Source organism: Lycorma delicatula, chromosome 2 (genome assembly GCF_047948215.1).
Source record: "Lycorma delicatula isolate Av1 chromosome 2, ASM4794821v1, whole genome shotgun sequence".
Taxonomy (NCBI): Eukaryota; Metazoa; Arthropoda; class Insecta; order Hemiptera; family Fulgoridae; genus Lycorma; species Lycorma delicatula.
In genome coordinates this window covers 197,893,226-197,920,187 of record NC_134456.1, presented here as the reverse complement: position 1 = coordinate 197,920,187, position 26,962 = coordinate 197,893,226, and the positions used below count along the sequence as shown (strand labels likewise).

Below are 26,962 nucleotides of genomic sequence, written 5' to 3'. Positions count from 1 at the left end.
CACTAGATCCCACAAATTCAGATATACAGATCACTGGATAATAGCCACAGAAAACTTTTGAAGAAACAAAAGCCACCTTGACATCTGACCTGTTGAGCTTGGGAGCACAGTTTCGTAGGTGAAACTAAATGCCACAAAGACGTAGACGGATTATTTCCATCTTTGCAACAGGGCGGCAAACAGACTACTTTGGGTTCATTTTAAGGTAGCCCTCTCCACCATAACACATACCCGAAATACCTCGGTGTTAATCTAGACTGAACATTGTATAACAAGAGACGTATGGAAAACATTGCTGCGTACTAGAACTAATATCATCCATAAAATTTGTGTAATAAGTTGTCGTTCTTCTGCCGAAACCTTGCGCAATTCGGAATTTGGTTTGGTCTGCTCGATCGCAGAATACAGTGCTCTGGTCTAGATCAACAGCGCACGTACCCAAAAGGTTGACTGACGTTCAACTAAATAACACCATGCGGATTATCAGCTGAACATTAAGATTGACACCTCCACCGTAGGCTGCCTGTGTTGAGTCACATACCCCCTCCTGATCTCCGTCGTAAGGCAGCTCCCCTTCAAGTACACACATATACAGGGCAAACCTCGACTCCCCACACACCAAGATATATTGGACGTCAATGAATAGAATCCGTACTAATCATGGGAGATGTGCGGACTCGCTTCACAAATGGGTTAAGGCGCCATCTAAAGGTTGCGATTGTGGAGCCACATAATCGTGGAGTGTCCGATTGGGCCTAAGGAGGAAGACTTCCTAATGGCAACAGACGCTGCAATAAAAATTAATATGTTTTAAAATTGAATGTGTTTGTAATTTTAGTATTTACCGTTTGTTTAACATGGACAGTAATAGCCTTTTTACTAGTGACTTAATGCTAAAAGTAACCTGCACGCCCTCTTCAACGATCCCTTCTTGTAGAGTGTTTGTGATGAAATTAAAAAGTAATCCCAACTTTATTGGGCATAACAATAAGTTCTACAGTTAAGTTCAAAGATTATGAATTTTACGTTTAAAAAAGACAAAACGTTCTTCAGAAACGACTTTCTGACGAGCACACAAACCGATTTTAAACGTCAGTTCTAATTAAATCCAATTTGAAATAAATATGGCTTGAATCTCTCATTGGCATTTCTCATATACTACAATTCCATTTCCACATACCCACCTACAAGCTTCTCTGTAAGATTCTGGGGTAAATTAACTCATTACGAAAAAAAAAAATACATTAAGTAGCAAGATTACAAGTAGCTGGTCGAGGGCAACAGCCTTTTGTATTTTATTTTTTTGACAGTAATAATAATAGTAGTAGTAATAATAATAACAATCCGTAAATTTTATTTTAATATATATTACATTATGTATCAATTTTAATGGTTCCTAATGTACAGCAAGTAATATGTTTATGAAGCATAATATACCTAATGCAAATATACCATATTATAGTTTAGAAAATTTTTAATGGTATTGGATCATTGTTACTGAGAATGTTTGAAAATTTGTTTACTTGCTATTTTGAAGTTTGTAAAACACAAGCTTTGTCCGTGACATTTATTTATGAGCTACCAAGAATTTTTTGCTTTGGCGGGAACTAACTATTGCTATTGTGGTGATGAGCTGTCCCCCCCAAAAAACTAACCTGTTCGAATTTACGTTCATTGAAGTTGGTGTTGCACGTTTAAACAGTCTTTGCATTTTAAAGAAAACTGTCGTTTTAAATGATAAGGCCTTTATACAAAACATTTTTACTGAAAGTTAATTAGTTTTACTGTAGGCTTGCTATAATGTGGCAGAATAATGGATTCGATGATGGTGAGTTCGAGATTTAATTTTAATGTATTTGTCAGTGTTTATTGACGTTAAGAATTGGTAGGTTATCGTAAATCTTAATTGTGCTGGACAAAGTTAATTAAAATTACATTACTGTTTATTCCAAGTTTTTTTGTCTATTGCTGTTTCAACACAACTGCCAGAAGTTATTTGTTTTAGTTTGTAAGAGAATGCAATTTCAGATTTTTAAAGATTGTTTCACTCTTATCAAAAAGTATCATTATTTTTTACATAGTTTGTAATTAGTTTTAAAGTATTCTTATTTTCTTAATCAAGTAAAAGACAGAAATTTTATTTTGTTTGCTGCTTCACTTAGTGATTGCCCCCATATATATTACAGTTTTTGTAGTTAAAAATAAAACCCTAGAATTTAAAATACTAATGAAACTATAAACCCCTTTTCAATGTAAATAAAAAAAAAATCACTACTGAGTTATTTTGCTATTACTAGATTTTTATTGATTAGGCTTTGGCCACTGACTATTTATATGATTTTATTTGTCATTTGTTTCTGTAGCATAACTCCACTGTCATGCCTTGAAAAATATTTCTAGGAAAAAAATAATAAAATTGTTGGATTTTGTGTAACTTTTTTGATGGAGTTAATGTAATAAGATTTTTTTCATAGAAAATTAAGTCTACATTTTTCAAAATACATTTATAAAAATGTGCTGTATGTATTTAGATGTTCATGAATTTATTTGTAATTAAAATTATGAATTATTTTTGAAAAGACACCATATAGTCTTTAAAGTTTATTAATGTCTTTTGATAATTCTGTCAGAAATCTGTTATGCTGTGTACTGACAGAAGTGAGTAATGTAAGGATAGGTTGCAGCATTGTGGAAAAGATTTTCTTTAACTTTAAATACTTGTTAGAATCCTCTAGGTCAGTGATTCCCAAACTGTGCGCTGCGGCACCCCAGGGAGCTGTGGCCTCTTCACAGGGGTGCTGTGAAATATTGTAAAAGCTTCATAATTAATTGAATCAAGACATTTATAATTATTAATTTAATGCTAATAAAGTAAAAAAATAATGAAGATACACGAGTTTATTTATTTTTATCTCTTACTTACAAGTAGTCATACTTTTACTTAGGGTAGGACCCCATGGAAAAGTTTTAATTGAAAAATGGTGCCGCTACTTGGAAAAGTTTGGGAACCATTACTTACTCGTAGTGGCTGTTAAGTTGTAAGAAAAAGAAACAAAAATATGTATTGTGCTCCACAAAGTCCAGATATGGTCATATTTAATACTGTCAAACTTATAACAAAGTGTCAACTATTTCACAAACTGTGTTTGTCATTGACCAAAGTTTGTTTTTTTATGTAGTGTGATATCTGACACTTAAATTTCTGTATTTTCAAAAATAGAGAAATAAAAAGAAAAATTTTAACAAAAGCTATATTATAAGAATTAAAAAAAGCTAAAAGACTAGTTGGATTTGCATAGCTATTAAAAAATGTATTACATATTTTATGAGTAAATATAATGTAATACTCTTTTATGAGTAATGTAATGACATTACATGAATAATGTAATACTATTTTATGTGTAAACTGTAATGTAATACTTACATGTAAAAATGTAATACTCATTTTATGAGTATTACATATTTTATGTAATAAATATTTTATTATAAATGTAATATATTTTATGATAAAGCTTCCAAATATTCCCCTTTTAGCCTACTGTAGCCAAATTTTAGGACATCATTTTCTTGTAATTATTGAACTTAATAAATTACTATACATTGTGCTTGGCTAAGGAAGGTCATTAATATTAAAATTGTACTTAAAAGACTTAAACAGTAACTTTAATATGGATATCCTGAATCAATTTGTAAAATTTTTGGTATTAGAAATATACAAATAGCCTTTACTTTTTTTAAATTGTTAAACCATTACTACCATTAATGGGTTACTGCAAACTAAAGAAGGACATTTGTGCTATACAAACTATGTAATACAGTTACATAGTATTTAAACACAAAGGCTATACATAGTCTGAATGAAGGCTTGACATATTAAATTGCCTAAAACAAGATTCTGATTCAGAGTGCCAGTTAGCATTCTTTATTATTAATGTCAGCCAAAGCATATGATAATGTGAATTTCAGTTTCCTTTGGTTATCTCTAAGCAGTAGTTATTGGTGGGCCTACCTTGGATGTAGATTTTAATGTGTTAAATTTTGCTATCATAATTATAGAAGTCAACAACATGGTCAATGATGGCGTAACAGTTAGTGTTGGAAAAGTAATTTTAATGAATAGAATTTATAATTTAATTGGATGGAAAGATTTTTTTTTTTTTTTTTGTCTTCAGTCATTTGACTGGTTTGATGCAGCTGTCCAAGATTCCCTATCTAGTGCTAGTCGTTTCATTTCAGTATACCCTCTACATCCTACATCCCTAACAATTTGTTTTACATACTCCAAACGTGGCCTGCCTACACAATTTTTCCCTTCTACCTGTCCTTCCAATATTAAAGCGACTATATAGCTTTAGACTATAAAAGCTTCTTTTAACTATATTTTTCCAAATGCTACTTTCTTCATCTATTTGCCGCAATACCTCTTCATTTGTCACTTTATCCACCCATCTGATTTTTAACATTCTCCTATAGCACCACATTTCAAAAGCTTCTAATCTTTTCTTCTCAGATACTCCGATTGTCCAAGTTTCACTTCCATATAAAGCGACACTCCAAACATACAGGAAAGATTTTATGGATGATATAATTTTGATTTTAAAACGTATTCAATTTAACCTAATTTTAAAGTCCTAGATCCAGGGGACAGTTGGTGTGATTGCCCAGGATGTTTCATGGGCGGCAATTGCTTCCAGATTTGGGTATTTATTGGGTGGTTTTCAGAAGTACACATTTATTTAAATAAGATGAGATAAGAGGAAAGGAGCATGAATTGTTGTGAAGAAACCCTCAGAAGAATATTTATGTAATACATTCTTCACATTATATTTACATATATAATTTTTTTTCATGAATTTTCATGGTTAATTTAAATGCTATTTCTTTATTCTAAAAATGTCATTCTTCATTATTTCCTAACCAATTTAATGATTTGTTACCTCAAACTCTTATTTACCATAAAGTTAATTCTGTATTGACTGAATTAGTATGTCCTACTGTTATCTCTGATCTAACTAGAAAAGTCACAATGCAGAATTGTGACTTTTCTGAAACTGGTGATTATTACAAGATGGATTTTTTAAAATTTTTTTATATTTCTCTCAGACTTGCCTTTGCATGTGTTTTAAATATGAAGATGAGTTAAAAGAATACCAAACATATCATAATAACCCAAGACCAGCCAGTTTGATCTAGCAGGTAATATGCTAACCAATAAAGTGTTTGTATTTCTATATATTTTTCCAAAATTCTTTTTTCTCAACTTGTTTTCTCTGATAGTGCTTTATATGGTTGTAATTGTATTGAATGTTCAATACTTTGTCCAGATCATGAAGTAGCATTTAAATGGCAGCTTTGACCCATTAGATGTAATCATTACTGCAAAAAGAAATGGTCTCCAGAGATTAACTTACCAGAGTTTTTTAAAACTTACCCTTAAATTTGGTTAAGTTTGTTGCACTTAAGTTTGGTTACTACAATTTCGTTAATAGTTAATAACTTATTTTTTATATTAGTTTAAGATATTACTGTTCTGTCCTTTTCTTTTACTGATTCATTATTATTATTACTTCTAGTGTGTACATTTTTTTATTTGTCTTTTGTTAAAGAGTTTTTTATTTTACAGGATTTGGTGGTGGTGGGTTTGATACTTCTAATGCTGGAGGAACCCCTGGTGGACCAGAAAAGAAGGTTTGTAAATTCAAAATCTTTATTAATATTTTCAGGCCTAAAATCAGCTTACTGCATTATTGGTGGTGATTGATGCCCTTAGAATTTACAAAATTGTGCCTGATACAGACAGGAATATAGTACTAAAACTTTAAAAAAAGTGCTGCGGAATAATGTATTATATTATTTTGCAGCTATTAATACATAAATTTGATTTGTTTTATATCTAATGAATTAAATTTTTTACTTAAATGACTAATCAAATTTTATGTTGCTCAAAATCTTTGATATAAAAAGATGGCATGTTGATGTTATACAATATTACGTTGTTGTTTTAAACCAGCAGTAAAACTGATAAAGTATTGAGTGATGATGTGGCCAAGATAGAAATAACTTTTTTATTTTTGATTAGCATGCAGGCTCTATGGACTCCCTTCTTATACAAGGTGATTCAGGAGGAAAGGGAAATTATTTGGGAACTGATTTTTGAGCATGAAATAAGGGAAAAAGTTGATATAAACATATATCTGAGAACGCTTTGTTATCTAGTTACAGCTGGTGAAAACGTTTGCTGTGATTTAAGTCCCCATGATGAAATGAGGTCTACTGAAATCTTTAAGTTTTTATATAAGGGGTAAACTTGATGGCTTCTTATGTTTATTGATCTGAAAATCGAATAAAATTGGTTCCACATTGGTATCTCTTTTAGTTTTCATGATATCCAATATAAAGAAAAATTTGATGATGAAAAACATCTTTTGTTAGGTTTGAACTACAATAACACTGTTAAATGTCTTATAAATGAATTTTATTATCAAAACTTGTAGAGAATTCAGTTCTGAGAAAATTGATTTAATAAAGTCTACAAAAAACAAAAAAAGACTTTTATTACTAAAAACAAAACAAAGCAAAACCTACTAGAAAAATGTTATGAATCGTAAAAAATTAATAATTACAGCTGTTTCTAGTTCAGTAAATTTAGACCTAGGCAAACATACTGTACTTCAAAATTAATTTGTTTATTCATTGTTATAAAATTGTGGTTACATGTTAATAATAAATATTAGGTGGTTAGTTGTTTTTGATATAAATTTGATTGTGTTTAATTATTTTTGGGAATCAAGTTATGTAGTTTTTTTGATTTTGTTGTACTCTGAACTATAACTACATTTTTCCAGTTGAATATGAATTTAAAAAAGTGAAATTCCATTTTAAATTCTTTATTTTGAAAAATGTAGCATCTCTACTTATGTAGAATATGATATGTTTTTTGTGTATGGAAGTGTCCCTGGTGCAGAGGAAAAATACCGACGTATGTATCATGGACGAGTACTCTGAAACTAATTTTTAATCTTCGTGATAAATGTACCCTTCCCAGCGCTGATGTTTCATCAGAACATCAACTAATACATGGTGATAAAAGGGAAAACTTCAAGTAGTGCAGCTTAGTCCTTCCATGAGCATGTGAAGAATTTCTGTACAACTTAACATTGCACAAAGGACAGTATGGAGGATATTACATGCTCATGGACTGCATCGTGTTGGGGTATTCCATTTTAATTCAAAAAATTTTCAAACATTTTAGTGCTTCACTATTTTTGATTTTGATGATATTTGGTATATGATAACTACCCACCTTCTAGTGGCCACAAAATATTTTTCTTGGGTAATAGACTATTTTTTAACTCTCCAATAGGTAAAAACAGCCATTTTTGTCACTTTTTCCATGAGCTTTAGCATTCTTATTTTACATCATACAGAGGTCAAAAAGAACTTTTTGGAAAGAGTAAAGATAGAACTTCAAACCCAGGACCTCTGGATGTAAGGCCGAGATGCTACCACTCGCGCCATGGAAGTCGACAAACCCAGAATTTCGGGTGAGCTAAGATCTTTTTCCTACTAAAATGTGGAAAGTTAGAAAATATGATCCTGAATGCATTAATTAATATTGATTTAGTATCACGTGGGTAAACAATGAGCCACGACCTCAATATGTAATCTGCTTTGAAATTCTTTCAAATCAGAGCATGAAACCCTCATTATTGAAACACCACCTCAGTATTAAAAATTCAACATTAGAAAACAAACCTAAGGATTATTTTGATCGAAAATTGTCAGAGATAAAATACACAAAGAAAATTATCTTTTATAGCCAGTACTCAGAAAAACAGTTCAGGTATCTTTCTTTGTGATATTATTAACAGCAGTGTGGTGAAGCTCATGCAATTGGTGAAGAGCTGTTTTTATCTGCTGCATAAGATATAGTGACTTGTATCTTCGGTGAATCAGCGAAACAGCTAGACATGATAGCACTGTCAAGTGAATACCGTACACTCCAAAATTGAAAGCATGACATTAAATATTAAAGAGGACTTAATAGCTCAAGTCAAAAATAGTGTTTTTTTTCCCCCCTACAACTGTAGGAGAGTATATGTATAAGAAAAGTATGTTCAACTGATGGTTTATGTGTAGTACGTATTTCAAATTGCAATTAATGAGGATTATTTATTTTGTGATGAGCTATTAAAATGAACTACTGTTGATGAAATATTCAAAAAGTTGGATGACTGCAGAAAATAAACTAATTTGAAAGTTGTGTTTTGGTTTCTGTTCTGATGGTGCTTGAGCTATGACAGAAAAATATGGAGACATTGATTGCCATTGAAGTAAAACCAGTTTCAGATAATTATACCCTCACTCATTGCAACAGCTACAGAAAAGCTTCAGCAGTAAAACTGATATCCAAACAATTTAAACATGTTGTACAGGAGATTGTCAAGGTGGTTAGTTATATTAAATCTTAGGCTGTAAACCTTTGTTTAGTTTCAAAACTGTGTTCTGATAAAAGGCAGCGATTACATTCAGTTACTGCTACATGCAGAGGTGATAACATGGCTTTCTAAAGGAAAAATGTTAACTAGGTTAACACACAACAAAATTTAATTTTTTTTATTACAAGAATGTTAATAACTGAATCTTGTAGTATTTTTTTATGCTGATTTCATTATGTAAGTGGCTTGTTTCTACCAAGCATATTTTTTTGTAATTATCATTTTTTTTGTAAGAAAAAGTCATTGTGATGGTAGTAAACAATATTTTATATGCAATTTCTACATGACTTTTATTTTACAGTTACATTGATGTAACTGTAGTTACATCAGTTTTGAAATTCCAGCAATAGTCTTGTGATATTTTTGGTGAAAGTGTTGTGTTCTCCATATTTATCATTCTCAGCTCCAAGATGGGCAGGCAAAAAAATTCAGATGAAAAGAATTGGATTTAAGAAGTGGATTTTAAGTGTTATATTCTATCCAAGTGATTTATAGTTTTTAAGATCAATTATAAGTTCTTTGTAAACTGGCTTATGATTTCCAAGGAAGTTTAAGTTTAAAAAAAATTAGAATGCAGCAATGTCACAGCCATTCAAACTGTCTTCAGATTCATTATCATTCATTAGTTTTCTTTTTTGCAGCCCAACTACTGTACCCTTATTTATCATACCCTCCTGTATCACTTATATTAGTGTACTTGTTTTTTAGAAAGTGAAATCCAGTCCCCATCACAATCATTGCGTTAAAAAAATCTTTTCATTAAGCCTAGCTTAATGCATAATAGTGGAAGATAAACTTTTTCACATTTTACTAGTGCTGGACTGACAACATTCTTCTTTCCTACAGTCAGTGTTTCTCTTTTTGCCCACTCTTTTGTTAACATTATGATTCTCCATATCCCTACTAAACCATTCATACAAGAAGCAACAAAATTTAGTTTACCCAAGTGCTATTACTTTCAAATTTCTACAAACGTTCCCAGAAATGTTTCTTATACTGAATCATATTCAACACAAGTTTCATATTTTCATATGATTGCTTCATGTGATTAGCATGAGGTAAAAAAATTGGTGGTATATTATTTCCAACATGAAGAAGGGCTGCTTTCAAGGTATGCTTTGAGGAGTCTATAAAAAGACGCTTTGATCAAGGTGGTGCATACATCCCAAAATTTCTAGTAAAGATGCCAAATCAATACAATAAACTAATTTCTTGTATTGGAAGAAGAAATGTTCAAATTCATGTTGCCTTCGTGGAAAGCACGTATTGTATTGTTGAACATTTCATCCTTTCAGTCATGAGGCGAGAATTTATGCTTCATTCTTGGATAAATTTAGATCAAGAAAAGAGTTCATTTAGTTCTGACTGATTAACTAAGTGCGATTCAGTATTTGTATTTTCTAAAAAGTCTGGGTCTTTTCTTTGTTAATCATCTGATAAATTTGTGCAACCTTCCCTTCATCAACAACTTTATCTTTGTCTAATTCCCATGTTTTTGATGTTACTGGAATTGGAAACTGTGGACTGTAAGGCACTGGTCTTATAGCAGAAGGGATTTCAGGATATTTAACAATATGTCTAGTCGTAGCTGTTATCCTTGATATTTTCATTATACAAAAATAACAGTCCATGAAGTGATCCTTTGGTTCTCTCCAAACCACTGGAATTGCACATGTGAGGAGATCCATCCAACCAACCAGCGAATAGTGTTATCACATGAATTTAAGAAAATATGAGGAGTCCAGTACCTGTCCTGTACATCTACTTTACTACCAAAATATATACTAATGGAAAATAGGAAGGGCAATTTTAAAAAAATCTGTGGCTGAAAATTTTGAATTCATGTTAAGAATCAGTGCCCAAAAATACATACAATTCTGCAGATATTGACCATATATCACAATTATTATTGACCAATGGTATGAACTGAATTTAGAGAAGGAGGTGTTCCTAATGGTACAGATTTGGAACTGTGCAACCAATTGACAGACGAGCTGTCAATAATCTATATAATAAGCTATCAGTAATTCAACACTAGCCTACTTATCAGATATTTTCAATTTCCTCAGTGACTTAAATTTAAGTTTGCAAGGTGAAACAACAAATTGACTCTTAGTAGACATAAAAAATGGTATTTATCAAAAAATGTCAAATGATGAATAATAGTGTTTTGAATGAAAACTTGCAGTGTTTTCCAAATTTGGAAAACTTTGTGACGCTAACAAAATTGAAATGAAGGATTATCTCATCAGTAATATAAAATGCCATTGCCTAATGCTTGCTAACAGTTTTGAAGAATATTTTAAAGAATAATATTCTGAATTCCTAAGGATATGAAATGCCTAGGATAATGGCTATCATTTCTAAAACCCTAACTAAACAACGAAACAGAATCTTTGATAGAATTATCTTGTAATGAAGGTTTTAAAAAGAAATTTACTAAATTAGAGTTATCTGAATTTTGGCTAACAGTTAAAAGTTTATATCCATCACAGTCCAGAAAAAAATTGTTATTTTTAATTCCATTTTTTACTGTATAAATGTATTTTCTGCTGCAGAGACGGTAAAAAATAAATTTTGTAAAAAAAACAGAATTTTGATGCAAATATGGGGTTAAAATTAGTTCAGTTGAATCTGATATTTCTTCATTTGTTTCAAGCATGCTGCACCATCCTTCTCACTGAATTTTTAGTCCTTAAGAATATTGTAATCGGTAATATAAGTAAATTTGTGATGTAACATTTCTTATTTATTTGTAAAGTAAATAAATGCTTTTGTAAAAAATTGTATGAGATGATTTTTTACTTTCTTGTATGAAGTAAAGGAAGTATTGTGATTGCAAAAAATTTCAATTTTTAGGTTTCAATGGAAGTATCCATTTTGACCATCCCTGAATCAATTTTGACTAGTTTTGGTGTGACATCTGTACATACGTATCTTGCATAACTCAAAAACGATTAGCTGTTGTAGGATGTTGAAATTTTGGATGTAGGACTGTAGTAACATCTAGTTGTGCACCTCCCCTTTTGATTGCAATCGACTGAACCAAAAGTGTTGAAAATGATTAGAATTTTGAACATTTACTTAACTGCAGTAATAAGCCCTTTGGGGGCTTTTTATTGATATATAATTAGTGGCACTTATTTTCATTGGTTCCAGAGTTATAGCCAAATAAAATTTTTATTATTGAAATATTTGGATCTTATTAGGGGAAGGCTTTTGGTGTGAATCAGACTTCATCTCATTTTTTTGTTAACTTTCTTTTTTTAATTTAAATTATTGATTTATTAATAATTAATCTCTTGATTGTAAAAAAAAATTACAATAAATAATAATTTAATAACAATAAAAAAAAATATAAAAATATATCATAAGTTATTAATGAAATAAACTTTTATATACTTTTCATTTAAAAAAATGTGTGTATGTAATTTAATAGGTGCACAAGTAAGTCATGTGATGTCCACATCAGATTTGATGAAACATCTGACGATTGGTTTTTTTTCTTTTCATTTTGTTGATGGTTATATTGTAATTTAAAAAACATAGTATTAGATAAATATAAGACGTACATTTATCTAAAGAGTAATAAAGGGACTTTACTCTATCCTAATATTTCAGTTAAGATTGTTGAATTAATAATTGTTCAAATATTTGATGTTAATAACTAATGTTTGACCAGTTGTGTAACTGTTCACTTTATTAAAGAATTGGAGGATAGTATCTCACTTTCAAATGAAATAAGATTAAATGAATTGCAGCAAAAAATGTGTATATGTAATTTAATAAGTGTACAAGGAAATCATGTAGTGTCCACAACAGATTTTTTTTTAAATATAATAAATAGGTAATTTCAAAAAAGATAATTTTGTATTGTTTTACCATTTTGAGATTTAACTTTTGTTGCTATCTTGACATATTATTACATATTAATAAATTAAGTGGTACACAACTGAGATTTGTAATTCACATGAGTAGTATGTAAAAAAAAAAAGTTTGTGTACCATTGCTTTGTACTATTAGATGTTTTATAAGCGTTTTTCATGGTCGGGGAACTGTCTTTACAGTAAAGACTTAGGAAGTGATTTTTAAAGGTTTTTTATGTCACGTTTACAGTTTAAAATAAAATTAGCTTATCCTGAATCCCATCAGGGCTAATAAAATTAGATTTGTTACATTTAACATTTCTTCATTTGTTATAATTTCATTATATAGAAACTCACGTTATTTCCTTGTGAAAGTAAAGAATTAATTTAAGCAGACAGTCTGCTTAAATCAAAGTATTCAGGAAAGAGATTTACTCCTTCAGATAAATTTTGACGATTTTTATTGTTATAATTTAAATATTAAGGAAAATAATTTTTCAATTTATTGACAATTATCCGAAAAACTTTAATATTTTAATTTAATAAATTGTATCAATCTTTGTTAATTTTCTATATGGTATCTACTTTTAATCAATTTTGGAACTATGCTCCATCCTCAGAAAATCACTCACTGAAGTTCATATCACATCAAGATAAAATAAAAGAACAAACATTAACATATACACAAAGTCATAACACAGTCAACAATAAACATTTGCACACTGTTCACATGAGCAACTCTATATGCATAGGTCTAGCAATTCACAAAAGTCACTCTATGTGGACGATGATGTGCATATGTCGCATATGTGTGTAGTTTTATGTGTTGTTGATTGTGTTAGGTAGATTTCATAAGATTTCACCTATTGTAATGAGTACCATGATTCGACTTCAGGAAAATTTTGCCATATCTTCGCATTTCACCCTAAAACCACCATCAGTTCAAAAGTTTATATACAAAATATATATATATATATATATATATATATATATATATATATTTCGCTTTCTTGTGGACATGATAACTGCTTGGTCGAGTTGTTAATGGGAAAAGTCAGACCATGAGGGTAGAAGTGGGGGGCTTTTTTGAAAAAACAGAATATCACTATAACTTTCTTATTTAGTAAATTATTGAATTAAGTTATAAATTATTTAATTAAATTATTGTTTAAAGTTTCTATTCTTTTGGGTAAGGGCCTAAAACTTATCTAAGCTAAAATATATTGATATCACCAACCATTGGTCCAATGGGTGGAAATAATGGGGTTTTAAAGACAAAAAATCATACCTCCGTTAATAGGCACACTATTGAATCAGTTTAAAGTGGTCGTTAGTCCTCTAAACATTACCTAAAACTTTTTTTTGAAACAATTCTTGATATGAGCAATCCTTACAGCAAGAGATGAGCAAAATGCTACTGGAATTGTAAGAAGATGGGGCTTGTCGTTTGCTAAACAAGTGAAACTTTTTTCACATGCAATGTTGTCATATTGAATTAATTTGAAATTTTTGTTAACTTTAAGACGGAAATAGTCTTTATTCCTTACTTAGCACCAGTGAAATCTACCTCTGCCTTCCGATGTGTCGAAAGGGATTTTTTTTTACTTTATACGGGTCCCACATTGACCATGTATGTTGTTTGTTTTTTCGTTTTTCATTTTATCTTGATGTGATCTCCAGTGAGTGATTTTCTGAGGGTGGAGCATATTTCTGAAATGCTTTAAAAGCAAGTAGATACTATAAGAAGTTCACATATATGGATATATTTATTAAATTAATTATCAATTATGACTTGGATACATTAAGATGAATTTTTAATATTCTGTTTGCAAAATTTGTAATAGTCATAGCTCTTAATATTTTGAATTCCATAAAATTAAATTTTGAATTTACTTCCATAAATAATGCAGATTTTTTTATTCTAAGTTTTACAATTAATTTTTTGGAATATGTAAAAGGTTTTTAATTATTAAGACATTTTTGTAGGAAGTAAATCATTTAAATCAATTAAAATTTTCTTCAGTATTGACAAGCAACAACTTTTATTTTTGTTAATTCATTAATATTATTGCATAATTAATGCTGTAACTAATTATAAAGGAATCCGTTAATTATTTTATATTGATATTCAATTTCATTTTTAAATTAAAATTTTTGGCTTCATGATTTTTACCCGTATCAAATAAACTTTCATTTGGCTTATCTGCTGTTTCATCCAAAAATGTTTATTAATGAAAGATGTGAATTATTTTTTTTTACCTTATATGAGATTAAAATTGTTCTTTTTTCCTGTAGGGGGAGGAAAAAGCTCTACCAGCCACACTACCACCCACGCAAAATGGTAGTGTTGGGCTCTCACAGACTAAAAACTTCTCTCTTAAACAGCAGCCTGGATACCCGCCTTGTGGCATTACTCAGAGACTGCTGTGTCCTTCTGGGCTTCTGGATGAATGAATTGGGGAGTCCCTGGCAATTCAACAACAGTGATGATTTCTAGAGGCCCCCAACTGCCTCCATTCCAAGGCTATCCTCCTCCTCAACCACATGCACAAACAATTATTGCTGTTGGCCCTCTTCTGCCATCTTTCTTCTCAGTATGGCCTCGCATAACATGGCTATGGCTTCCTAGGATGCTTCACTTGACAATAATTTGTCCATTAAATTATCTTGACTCAATTCACTCACCACTGCCAGACACCTCTGCTTCTCTGAAACCCACCTTTCACATTCAAAGATGTGCTCTGCTGTGACATCCTTCCTGCAGTAGATGCACCCTAAGTGAAGCCTTCTCTTCATTTTACTCAGATAGGAATTGAATGCCTTATGAACTGTCAACAGCTGGATCAGCCAAAAGTTAATCTCCCTCTGCTGTCGACAGACCCATTTCTTAACGTTTGAGATGATATGGAAAGACCGTCTTCCCACATCAGCTGCTTCCCTCCTACTTTGCCACTTAGCTAGCATGCTCTTGAATGCTTCTTCTTTGGTTTCTCAGTTAGATCTTCCCACCGATTCTGCCACCTTTAGCTCTACTGGGGGCACATCTCCCACTAAAAACACCCCCTCCATGGACACTGTCCTGAGTGCAGAAGCAATCTTCAATGCCATCTTTCTTTGGACTCTGTTAAGACTAGCCTTACATTTATTGTACTTCATAGCATGTTGCCAGACGGGTGCTGCATACAAAATTATAGACACCGTTGTAGCAAGCAGCCGCCTCTTGGAGGTCAAGAGGACTTCCCACATTATTCATGAGTCCAGTGAGGGCCTATGTTGCTCTATCAGCCTTAGCAGATACCTCCTCTATGTGCCTGTGAACTTTCACTCATAGTCCATCCAGACTCCCAGAGATATTTAGCCCGCCTAAGTGGCTCGAGCACCACATCGTTCACCATAATCCTGATTGGAGGTAACCTTTTCCCAGCAGATATTATGAGCTCTGTCTTGGCTGCCAGGAATAACCCCTTGTTCTCCAGCCAGTCTTTGGGTATCTTAAAGGTGAGGTTTAGTTTTCCTCTAGCTTCTGCATATCCTGATCCATGGAGATCAGCACAAAATCATCAGCATAGCCAACAGCCACCTTGGCCGTCATAAACCACATGCTCCACAGAAGTGGTTCAAATAGAGACCCCTGGGGAACACCGCACTCCATCCATAACTCTATAGTGCATCTGCTATAAAATCTGTGATCCTTCTCTGGGCCAGTAATCTTGGATTATATGTCTCAAATACAAATCCTGTTCTCCAATTCTTCCAGGATAGCATCCCACCTCATGCTATTGAAAGCTTTCTTGACATCCAGTAGGACCAGAATCAGTACCTTCCTGGAATGTCTAGAACTTTCAGTTGCCTCATTAGTCATTGAGACTACTCTCTGTAATGTGTCGATGGTGGACCTCCCCATTCGGAATCCGTATTGGTGTTCAGAAAGCCCACCACTTGCTTCAACCTCTTCCCTCAGCCTATGCACCGATAAAGCTTCAAATAGCTTTTCAGTGCTGTTTATAAACATAGCGGCCTGGCCTGTAACCAGATGGATCTCCATCCTGTCTTCCTGGTTTCTTCAATAGCACTAGCCCTGCACACTTCCATTCTTCCAGGATTATTCCACTAAGCAGAACATAATTTTCCACTTCTAGAATGGCCAGTGGGTCAACCTCCACTGCTGCCTTCATTACCTCTGCAGGTATCCCATCTCTCCCAAGGCCTCAACTTACTACATGCAACCTGTAGCTCTCCGACTCTAAAATGAGAGGTATCTCCTGTGCTGCAGTTTCCTTTTATTGCTGTAGATATTCTTTGTGAATAGTCTCCTTATAACTTCCTCTCTTTGCATGCCTATGAGAATGGGTAACTTCCATCCAAATCATCCCAAGACGGATTTTGTACCTGTTCCCTCAGGGATCCTTGTTCACCTCGTCACAGAGTTTTGCTCATTTAGCCCTCTTCGGCCTCTTGATGCTCGAATGCATTTCTTGCCTACATCTCTTAAGTTGTTGGGTGGCCTCTTCTGTGTCGAAGCCAGCCCTTCTTCTCATCTGAAGAACCCTCCTAGCTCTCAGACACTCCTTCCTTAAAGTCTCAATCTCATGGTTCCAGTCTCATATACTCCCGTGTATTTGTGTGAGCTCATGCTTTTCTTATGGACATCTTATAATGCCTTTTTAACTCCTATGAGGGCATTGGGCATAAGAATGCCTTCAGAGAGCTTATCTGCAATTACTTCCTTGAAGTCATGTAATTCTCTATAGTTGGGCCTCCAGGCCTGAGGGATCCTCTGTGCTGCTTGTCTCCTATGCCACATCGAATTCAATGTAGTGATTACTAAGGGACTGCTCCTCAAGCACCTTCCATCCAGAGAACTTTTTAGCCAACGGTTGGTGTATGAAGGTATAATCTAAGGTGGTTGAGTATTCCTCCTTACTAAAAGTGACCACCCCTTCTATATTGGTGTACTGTTATCCTGCCACCTCAATTGCCTCTGCCAGCATCACTCCTCTATGGTCTGTGGTCTTGTATCCCCATTCGACGCATGAGACAATGAAATTGTCAGCCATAATGCACGGGTTTACACTATAGATGATAGAATTCATTATTTCGCCTACTCACTCCTCGAAAACTGAAGGTCAATTTTAGAACATAAGTAAACACTAAATACTCTTGTTCTCCCTACATCCACCCATGCAAACTCACGATCCTGGCCGGAATCCGTGACAGCAAAGCTCATTGACAAACAGGTTATGGCAGCATCACAGCCCACATCCCTGACCCACTTCTCGTTGTCCACCACCCCTACATTTGGCTTGCTGACGACTAGAAAGTCAGCTTCCTCCCGTCTGGCGGTAACCTATAGCAAGTCATGGGTGCCCCTGCTTAGATAAGCTCTCATACAGTGGCTTCAGCATATCTTCAGCTGCCAAGGCTGTGGCCCTCCTTTCTACAATGAATACACCTGGTCACAGTCTTGCAGTTTTCTTTAATGTGCCCCTCACCTCCACAATTAAAACAGAGCTTTGATTTGTTGGGTCCCATGCAGGCAGATGGCTTATGTCCCTGCGCCCAACATTGAAAACATCTCCTCTGAGCACAATTAGATCCTACAAGATAGCCAGCCTAATCTGATATGACCTTTCATAAGCAAAATTGCCTCACTCCCTGAAGGTAATGCAATTGTGGCTGCTTTGGTGGACTCAAAAGCCAGCCTAGTTGAGACAACTTTGGCTGAGCCACCTTCACCCATGGTCATTCCCAGAGCCTCCTTGATCTTGGCAGTGGATGGTAGGTCTTTAACTACAAGATGGACCGCCTTGGCAGACCTCATTCCTACCGAGATGTTGGACTCCAGTTACTCTGGTTGATTTAGTTTTCTATTTTCAGGTGCAAACAAATTCAAATCTTTGGAAAAGAATTAGCTTTGCCTTTCTAAGTTAGTGATTGTTAAATTTTCAGTACTTTCAATTTTTATCCTTAACTTAACTAAATAATTTTAATTATATTAAAATTAATTTAATAACTTAATGCAGTATATTCAAATACTGATATTGTTATAACATTATTCTAAGTTCAATCCAGAGACATCTGATCAGAGATTTGATAGTTTACATTTTAAGCTATAAAATCAACAGTAAAACATTTTTTATTCAGTAATATAAAAAAACGAAAATAAAAAGAATAGATTGAAAGAAAGGTTAGATATGTCATATTTTAATAAAGAGTGTGAGCTGTAACATATATTATCTCATTGAAAACAGTGTTATTCCAAATGATATGAATGGCACATTATTTTGGGGCACTTAGAAACCCAGTTGTATGAATGAATTAGGACTGACCATTTGGATAACGAAAAATTTAGTATTTCATTGAAGTTACTGTATATTTTTATATTCATTGCATATTTATGCAAAATAATAATTGTGTAATATAGTTTTTTCTATAGAGACCTTTATTAAAATGACATGACTAACTTTATACTCTGATGACCAGTTGTGATTTTACCATTTTATAAATTTACATTCTACATATTTTAATTTTAATGATCTCAAATTGAGAATAACTTTTCCTGAGGATAGTCGAATGACCGAAAGTGGTAGAAAAGAGAACGCGGACGAATTGTTGGTAAGGTTGAATTTAATTTAATTTTTATATAAATCCTTTATTAAAATATTTTCATAGTTCAGTTCTATTCTTTTTCCTGTCTAAAACTGTTCAAGCTTCACACCTAATTCTTGGGTAAATTTCCATTATCAGTTTTAATGTTTCTTCTATCATAATAACATTCTTCCATTTTTTAACCCCGAATTTTTCGAAGAATATTTATTAATAATTAGTACCAACTAGTATTTACAGTCAAATATTATCTGAGTAGGAAAGACAATCCTTTCTACAACACTTGAATGAAGATTATAAGGAAATCATAATGAAAGAGCTGTCATTACACTCTTTTGGAAAATATTATCTCTATGTTTAACTCTATATAGGTCTACTTTAGCTAATGCTTTCTTTTAATATAATTCTACTTTTAGCATAACAGAATTTTTTTGTTCTGAAATGATGGTTAAAGCCGAATTGATATAATGTAGGCTTCAGATAATACGTTTCTTGTTTCTAATTTTGTCTGTTGTTACCGTATGTCAGGGGAGCAGAATATGTCTGAACGCACGAACGTGGTTCGGGGAAATTTGGCCTGTCGTTGAGAAATTTCACGTAAATTTTTACCAGTTGGGTAAAGTTAACAAAAAACACACAGCTCGTATTTGCCAAAAGAAATTGGACTTTAATTATGTAAAACAACTGAACTTATGTTAAAGCATAACCTTAAATTAAATGAAATTAGGAAATAAACATAACTTAATTTTGCATAAGAAATATCAACTTAAATTAGCATATCAGTAATAATAATATTAAAATGAGAAAATACATGAATATACATTTTTTAAATACACAATTTAGCAAAGACTGAAAACAAGAGAACATAAAATACCTTATTTTCAATTAGATACTTAAAACATAACATCAATAGAAAAGTGTAATTGGAAAACAGTTGCACTACTGACATATACTATAATATGAAAATTAGCAATGAACAGATGTCATTAACTTAGAAATAATAAATTACAATAAATTTTATTATTGGCACTGGCCTTTCCTGATTTATGAACAACAAACTTAGCATTAAATAATTCAAACATGTAATTCTAGTTTAATGTAGAAAAAAGGCCACAATAATATTCTAGTACAAAAAGAGTTAATTACAATAATCAAATTGAAATAAATAAACATATAATAGAGTTCCTTTACTAGTAAGCTTTCTTGAAAATATAAAATTATAAAGAAGTCGTAAAACATAACTGCACATCAGGAGTAATTTGCGTTAGGTTAATTTAAGAGAAGTATTATGAATACAGTTCATGAGTAGAAAAGAATTAATCTCGGCGATTAACAAGTTACAAGATTAAATTATAGAGTTGTTGTTATTACCATAACAACAAATTGTAATAATAGAGCAAGTAAAATAGGTAAACCACCTACCATGATTGCACTTAAGTGAATAAATGGTTTTTTAAACTAAACTTGAAATTGAAAGGCATAAGGTATGATAAACTGAATGTTCCACAAATATTAATGATAAATTAACTGTGTAACGTAATAAATAATGAAAATTGAACTTGCCTGTAGCACACAAATATTAGCAAGAGACGAACTCGTGAATGAAGGTAAATGAATACATACAGTAATCCTGGGCGTAGTCCGCAGTGGTGTATCAGTAATACAGGAGTGAGACGTGGTTTAGAGGTTAAACAGGACGTGGCGTCTCAAATATGTAGAAACAAGTTTGGAGATTCTGCATCGATGAAAATTGTAGTAAGCAGCTGGAGAAGATTCGGCGTCGATAGAATTGGCAGTATGTAGTGATTGAAACACTTTCTACAGAGACGTAATATAGTGAATTTGAAGAATAACTTAACAAAGAAACGAGGTAAAACAAAACATTGAGATCGGTAAAATCACGAAACATTGACGAGTAGAACTAGAGAATATTTCGACAGAGAAATACCGCAACGTTTATGAGAGTATGAAGACGACGAAAGTATTAAAATTATACGAGAGAGAGAGAACATCGAAGCCTGGTCCTCTACTGGAGGACCAGGATCTGCACAACGTGAAAGTCAGGACTAGAAAGACCAAAGCTGGCGTGGTGAGAAGTAGGGGAAGCAAACAAAGCAATGGACAGAAGAGAGTGTGTGTTGACAACAAGAGTAATGTCCTAGTGCTAGTATGAGAACGATTAGAGAAAACGTGTGGAATTCGGGAACGAAGACAACAAAAATAATTCACAAGCAAGCAGACCACTAAAGAATTACGTAAGACATAAAAAATAATTTCTGAATACGCAAGTGGAAGAAATGACATCAGGGCAGACAAAGAGAAATAGACTTCTAGGAACTATGACAATATTGAAATTGGTAGAGAATAAAAAACACTTAAGAATAATATATATATTAAGACTAAACAGCAATAAATAATGCGAGATATGAAATACGTTGACACCAATATGATGATGCAATCAGCAAGTCAAACTGGAGACTGAGAGAAATGATATCGAAAACAAACCCAAACAACCTATTTAAAAATACACGTAGATAAGCCTTACAAAAATGCAAAATAAAATTACCAAGCCTGTAAACTGCAAGACTCGACCATAACCTTGAATTCATTGGAATAAAACAACTTTACGCAACGGCGTAAACATACTGGGGGGCGAGCGAGCAACATCAAGAAGAGTAGACGAGAGGATGAAAAACATAGATTTCGATTCAGCAGGAGGACTAGACAATAATGAGATGGAAGAGGAGTCATCTGTGTCAAACGGAGAGTTTTCCAGGGATGAAAATGCGAAGTTGAAAGAATAGATCTGACGAATAGTTTCAGCACAAAGGCGACAAGTGAGAATGCCCATGGGCGACGAGTGAGAAGACACAAAGGCGACGAGAGAGAATGCCCATGGGCGGCAAATGAGAATGTACGAAGGCGAGAGAGAGATGAGAGAGAGTCACAAGCATCCACACATCGTGGCAACTTGAACTGAACCTATATGAGAGAGAGAGAGAGACGAGGGCGATCCATATGTCGTGAAAGTCAGATCTGAACTGGACGGAAGAAGGTGGCAACAAGCTGAAGAGAAATAGGCTTTTTTGGAGTAGACGTTGCAGAAACAAAGTTGAGGCAAATCCAAATTGATGAAGCGTCACAAAAAATCAAGTATCAGTTGCTTGAAGCTGTCTTAGTACGAGTTGTCATTTTTTTTGAATTGAAGTTTACAATAAATATTTAACTAGTATGAGATAAGATACAGTATGAATTTCAAGCGCCATTCTTAAAATAACAACTTAGATTATACAACAATAATAACATAAAATTTGAAAGAGTTTTTTATCAGAACATTGATACGTAAAATATTTGTATATTCAACTATTATCAGCAATAAGTAATTATATAATTACTGTATAACTAGTAGTTGTCGTTTACAACTTTCATAACATAATTACTTTCAGTAACAACATGCTTAAAAACAATACAATATAAAGACATTCTAAATTTGACAGAACAATTTAACTTATTTATATAATAGAATTAGTTTAGATCAAAATAATATTTGAAAGAAATATAGCCTGAGCTTTAGATCCGGAATTATAAATCCGGCCCGGAGGACCAAAAACAACGAGCTATGGTGGGTAAAGTTAACAAAAAACACACAGCTCGTATTTGCCGAAAGACTCGACCATAACCTTGAATTCATTGGAATAAAACAACTTTACGCAACGACGTAAACACCAGTCATGAAAAGTAGAAATCACGAAGTAAAAATCAACTGATGTTGTATTCACATCATTTTTACAATTATTAACTAGAATAGCTTTTAAAACGTTTTGAAAAGAAACATTCATCTTACTGAGTATTAGGCATAATGAGAACAAAGGTAGTAACGTCATTCCTGCTGGGCGATGTCTCATTGACTCAAATCGCAACGGGCAAGGAACGCATTGTATTCACCAGTGGGTGTGCGCGTGAATGCGTCTCGTCACCCTCTACTACACTATTCGTTTTGTTGCTTTTGGGTATGCGATAGTGTTTCTTTATTTTTATTAGTTGCCCAGCTGCAAGCGTAATATTTTCTTAAGATAGTGAAGTAGTTAAGTGACTTTTAATAGTGTTATACACAATATACAGTATAAAATATCGTAATTGTACATTAATTATGTCGACATTTAAAAGTAGGCAAGACGTAAGCTGCGACTGGCGCGGCAAACGCAATAAATTCGGAAATCAATTTGTAAATAAACACCCAAATGAGAAACCAAAAACCAAAGATCAAACTAGTATTTTTTGAACAGTTAACTATAAAGAGAGGTAAATGATGGTAACTCCATTGAATATACGACTGTTTACCTCTCAGGTGCTGATTTGTATTAATCACTAGGGAACAAAAAATAATTTTTTTTTGTCTCGGGAAGAATAAAATTAGATTCTGACAATATTTTTTTCCTGAATTCAAATTTGATATCTGTTTTTACCCATCACGCAAGGTTTCCGAGAGACAGACATTTATAATTTCAAACATTATAATATCTTCTGCATTCTTAACTACACAATATTCGAATATTTGACTCACCTTGAAAGTAAGAAATGATGATTTTCTGCTATATTTCGCCTGTGGAGCATCCCTCTAGATGGTCCAAAAATAATCGGCCAACATATTAGGATTCCATTTGCCTTTATACCTCTTTCCCATAACTGAAATATCCTGATGAAAGTGTTCCACCTGCTCATTGCTCACTGCGCCAAGATTTTCTGGAAATAAATCTAGGTGCGAGTGCAGGAAGTGTACTTTTAAGGACATATTACAACCCAAATTTTTTTTATTAAAATGTTATAAGATCTTTGAAAATATCACGGTAATTTTCTGCCTTTCGATTTCTCAAAAAACTGAGTAACATGTTTGAATCCTTGCCAAGCTGCTTTCTCCAGTGGATTCAGTAGTTCCTCAAACTTTTCATCATGCATTAGTGATCGTATTTGTGAACCCACAAATATTCCTTCTTTAATTTTTGCATCACTAATTTTAGGAAACTTCTGTTTTATGTACATGAAACCAGGAGTATTGTCCATGGTCTTGACAATATTCTTCATTAATCCTAGTTTGATGTGGAACAGAGGTACACATTTTTAGATTACAAAATGGGTCATGTTTCACGTTTTTCTTTTTAGGAATGAGTAATTTCTGTTTAGGCCATTTTTTTCCAATGAAATCGTTCTTTTTGTCCCTACGATCGCATTCACACAAAAATAACCTTCAAATCACAACAAATATTCCAGTCATACATTGCATATTGAAGCTCTTCCAATATAAATTTAAAGTTTTCATTTGTTTCTTTCATACTAGCAGAGTGAGCCATAGGTACTGATTGGAATTTATTGCCATTATGCTGAAGCAAAACTTATTAACTAATTAAAAAGGAATCAATGAACAAGCACCATTCTGTTGTTGTGTTTATTAAGTGTCTCCATAAGAAAAGAAATGCCTACAAAACACTAAGTCATTTTCTTCAAAAAAATAGTCGACGATTGCAATAAGTACATATTTTTGTATTCTTTAGAAGAAGATTCCATCCTTTTAACCAGGAAGCAAGCATTTCAGACTGTTTTTTTTTTGGATAACTTTAAATCTTGAATGAGATTGATAAGATTTTCTTGAGTCAGTAATGAGGCTCAGATGAACTGCTATGTTCAAAAGTTGTATCACCAGAATTTGTTTTTTCTTTTTCCTTCCATCAGACTCTGAACTCTCTTCATCTAATGTCACATGTTCTGAAGGCTTTGGTATGGGCAATTCTTCACAGTGTCGAATTGGCCTCGTGCAGATTGAAAGTTAGGGTATACTACTGTATATTTTGATTTTGATATAATCCCTTTAATATTTAATAAGCAGAAATAACAGTCAGATGAGTGATCTTTGGGTTCCTCCAAATCATAGGGAGGTTTAGAACCTGATAAACAACAGATATGTAGGGCCCAGGCCCTTGTTTGGTCCCTGACTACAAATGTGATCTAGTGTAGAACACATTCATCAGAACGATGTCAGTTGTGAGATAGTAGTGAACCAGTAAACATGTCATTGTGAGTGCTTTGTGTGTCTGAATTATTGTGTACTACATATTTACAGTTTTATTTCTTTTAATTAGCTGTTAGTTACAAAATGCCTAGAATTTGTTTAAATCATCCTAACAATCTTTGTTATGCATGAGGTGAAGTGACATTCAAGTCCCAAAGGCGAAACCTTCCTCCATTAGTAAAAATGTACTATGAACTTTTTTTGAGTGTAAAGTCAGGGGACCAAACAAGGGCCTAGGCTACACATATCTGTTGCTTATTGTGTTCTAGGCTTTTCAATGCATGAAAAAATTGTACACGTCATTGATCAATTCTGAAGAGGTAATCTTTACATTCAGTATATTTCTTTACTGTAATGTTTACAGCTTAGTCTCTCAGATAAATTAATGTTGTTACAAAAATGTTGCAGTGATTAAGAACAGTTTTGAAATTAAGATTGTCCCAGTTACATGATAGTGTAAAGATATTAGAAAAGTGGTTTGTTTATTGGAATAACACGAGTTATATAGTATATTACTTGTACATTTTATAATATCTACACCGGAAGTGTTTAACATAACAGACATTTAATTTAAAAGATTAGCCTATAATTAATTGCAAGTCATAAAAGTACTTATAGAAGAAGATTATTAATAGTTTCTGATATAATGTGTTTGTGACCTTGTAATACTGAACTGTAAATTTTTTTCAGTACATAAGTGCATTGTGTGGATGAGAAATATCATTAAGGTTTCTGCATTTGAATTAGATATATCACTTTAAATTAATGTGTTAATCGTATTAAATTTATGTTGTTTGGTAGTTGTTACTGGTTTATTTAATAGACATGGAAAAATATGAGTACAGTTTGTACTCAAAAGTAAGTAAAAAGAAATATTTATCATGAATTATATTAATAACACAATTTAGTGTTTTGCGGTGCAGTTAATAATACTGCATTCAATAATGTATTAATATTTATACAGGAAGTGTTTAATTACAGAACACAGCAAGCTAAATTTTATACTAATATTGACTTTTCCAATCTATATATAAACTAGTTTTAATTGTAATGTTGGCATCACTCCATCATTTTAATGTAATAATAATCTTATGGAGGAATGTATGATACTGTTGAAAGTTAAAACATTTCTTCAGTCTTAATTTAATGTTAGTTAGGTAAAAATCTTAAGTTAGGTTAATCTTAAGGTAGGCTATGCAGGTATTTAGGAATAATAAAATCTTACATTTTTTGTGATTATCTATGCAGTTAGATTTTTGTAAACTGTAGAAACTGAATAACAGACAAATTAACTTTAGCTTCTAAAAACAATTTTAGTATATTTAAACATGTACTATTAGATTCTCAACCACTAAGTCATGCAAAAAGTTCTCAGTCTGATACAGAGATGGCCGCAAGTATCACAAAATGAATATGATATGATATATGTCAACTATGATCCATTAAATCGCGTGCTGCAAAATTTCAATTGTGCATTTAATTACTCGTTTGTGGTGATTGAGTAAAACAAGCAAGGTTTGATGTTTTCTGACAAAAAAAATAGATAGACTTAAAAGTTCAAGCTGTTATAAATCACTTTGTTTTAGAAGGTTTAATGCCTACAGAAATACAAAAAAAAAATTCTAATTCCACTTTAAAGAATTCTTCTCCTTCATTTTGACAGGAAAAAATGGTGTGCTGATTAAACATGATTGTACATCTATAAAAGATGAACACTTGGGACACCCAAAATTGTCACCAAAATCCATAGTGGCGTATTGAATGAATGCATTCTGAAGGTGTGCAACCTTTCTGACATTACAAACATCTCGATAGTCCATGTTTACTACATTTAAAATGATATTTTTGATATGAAAAAGTTTTCCACTCGTTTAGTGCTACGTTTATTAACAGTCGACGAAATACGTATTTGACTGAACACTTACGTC

General features: G+C 32.6%; 1 protein-coding gene across 2 annotated transcripts in view; it reads left to right on the top strand.

The window, feature by feature from the left end:
- The first annotated feature begins 1,618 nt into the window (after nucleotides 1-1,618).
- Nucleotides 1,619-26,962, top strand: part of LOC142319559 (replication protein A 32 kDa subunit-like) — a 64,868-nt gene continuing 39,524 nt past the window's right edge. The window contains exons 1-2 of one of the 2 annotated variants that reach the window (XM_075356960.1): nucleotides 1,619-1,828; nucleotides 5,624-5,688. In XM_075356960.1, the coding sequence (XP_075213075.1) occupies nucleotides 1,801-1,828; nucleotides 5,624-5,688 (93 nt within the window). In that variant the 5' untranslated portion in view covers nucleotides 1,619-1,800. Of the gene's footprint in view, nucleotides 1,829-5,623; nucleotides 5,689-25,728; nucleotides 25,893-26,962 lie in introns of those variants that run through there. The other variant, XM_075356961.1, reaches the window with a different exon arrangement.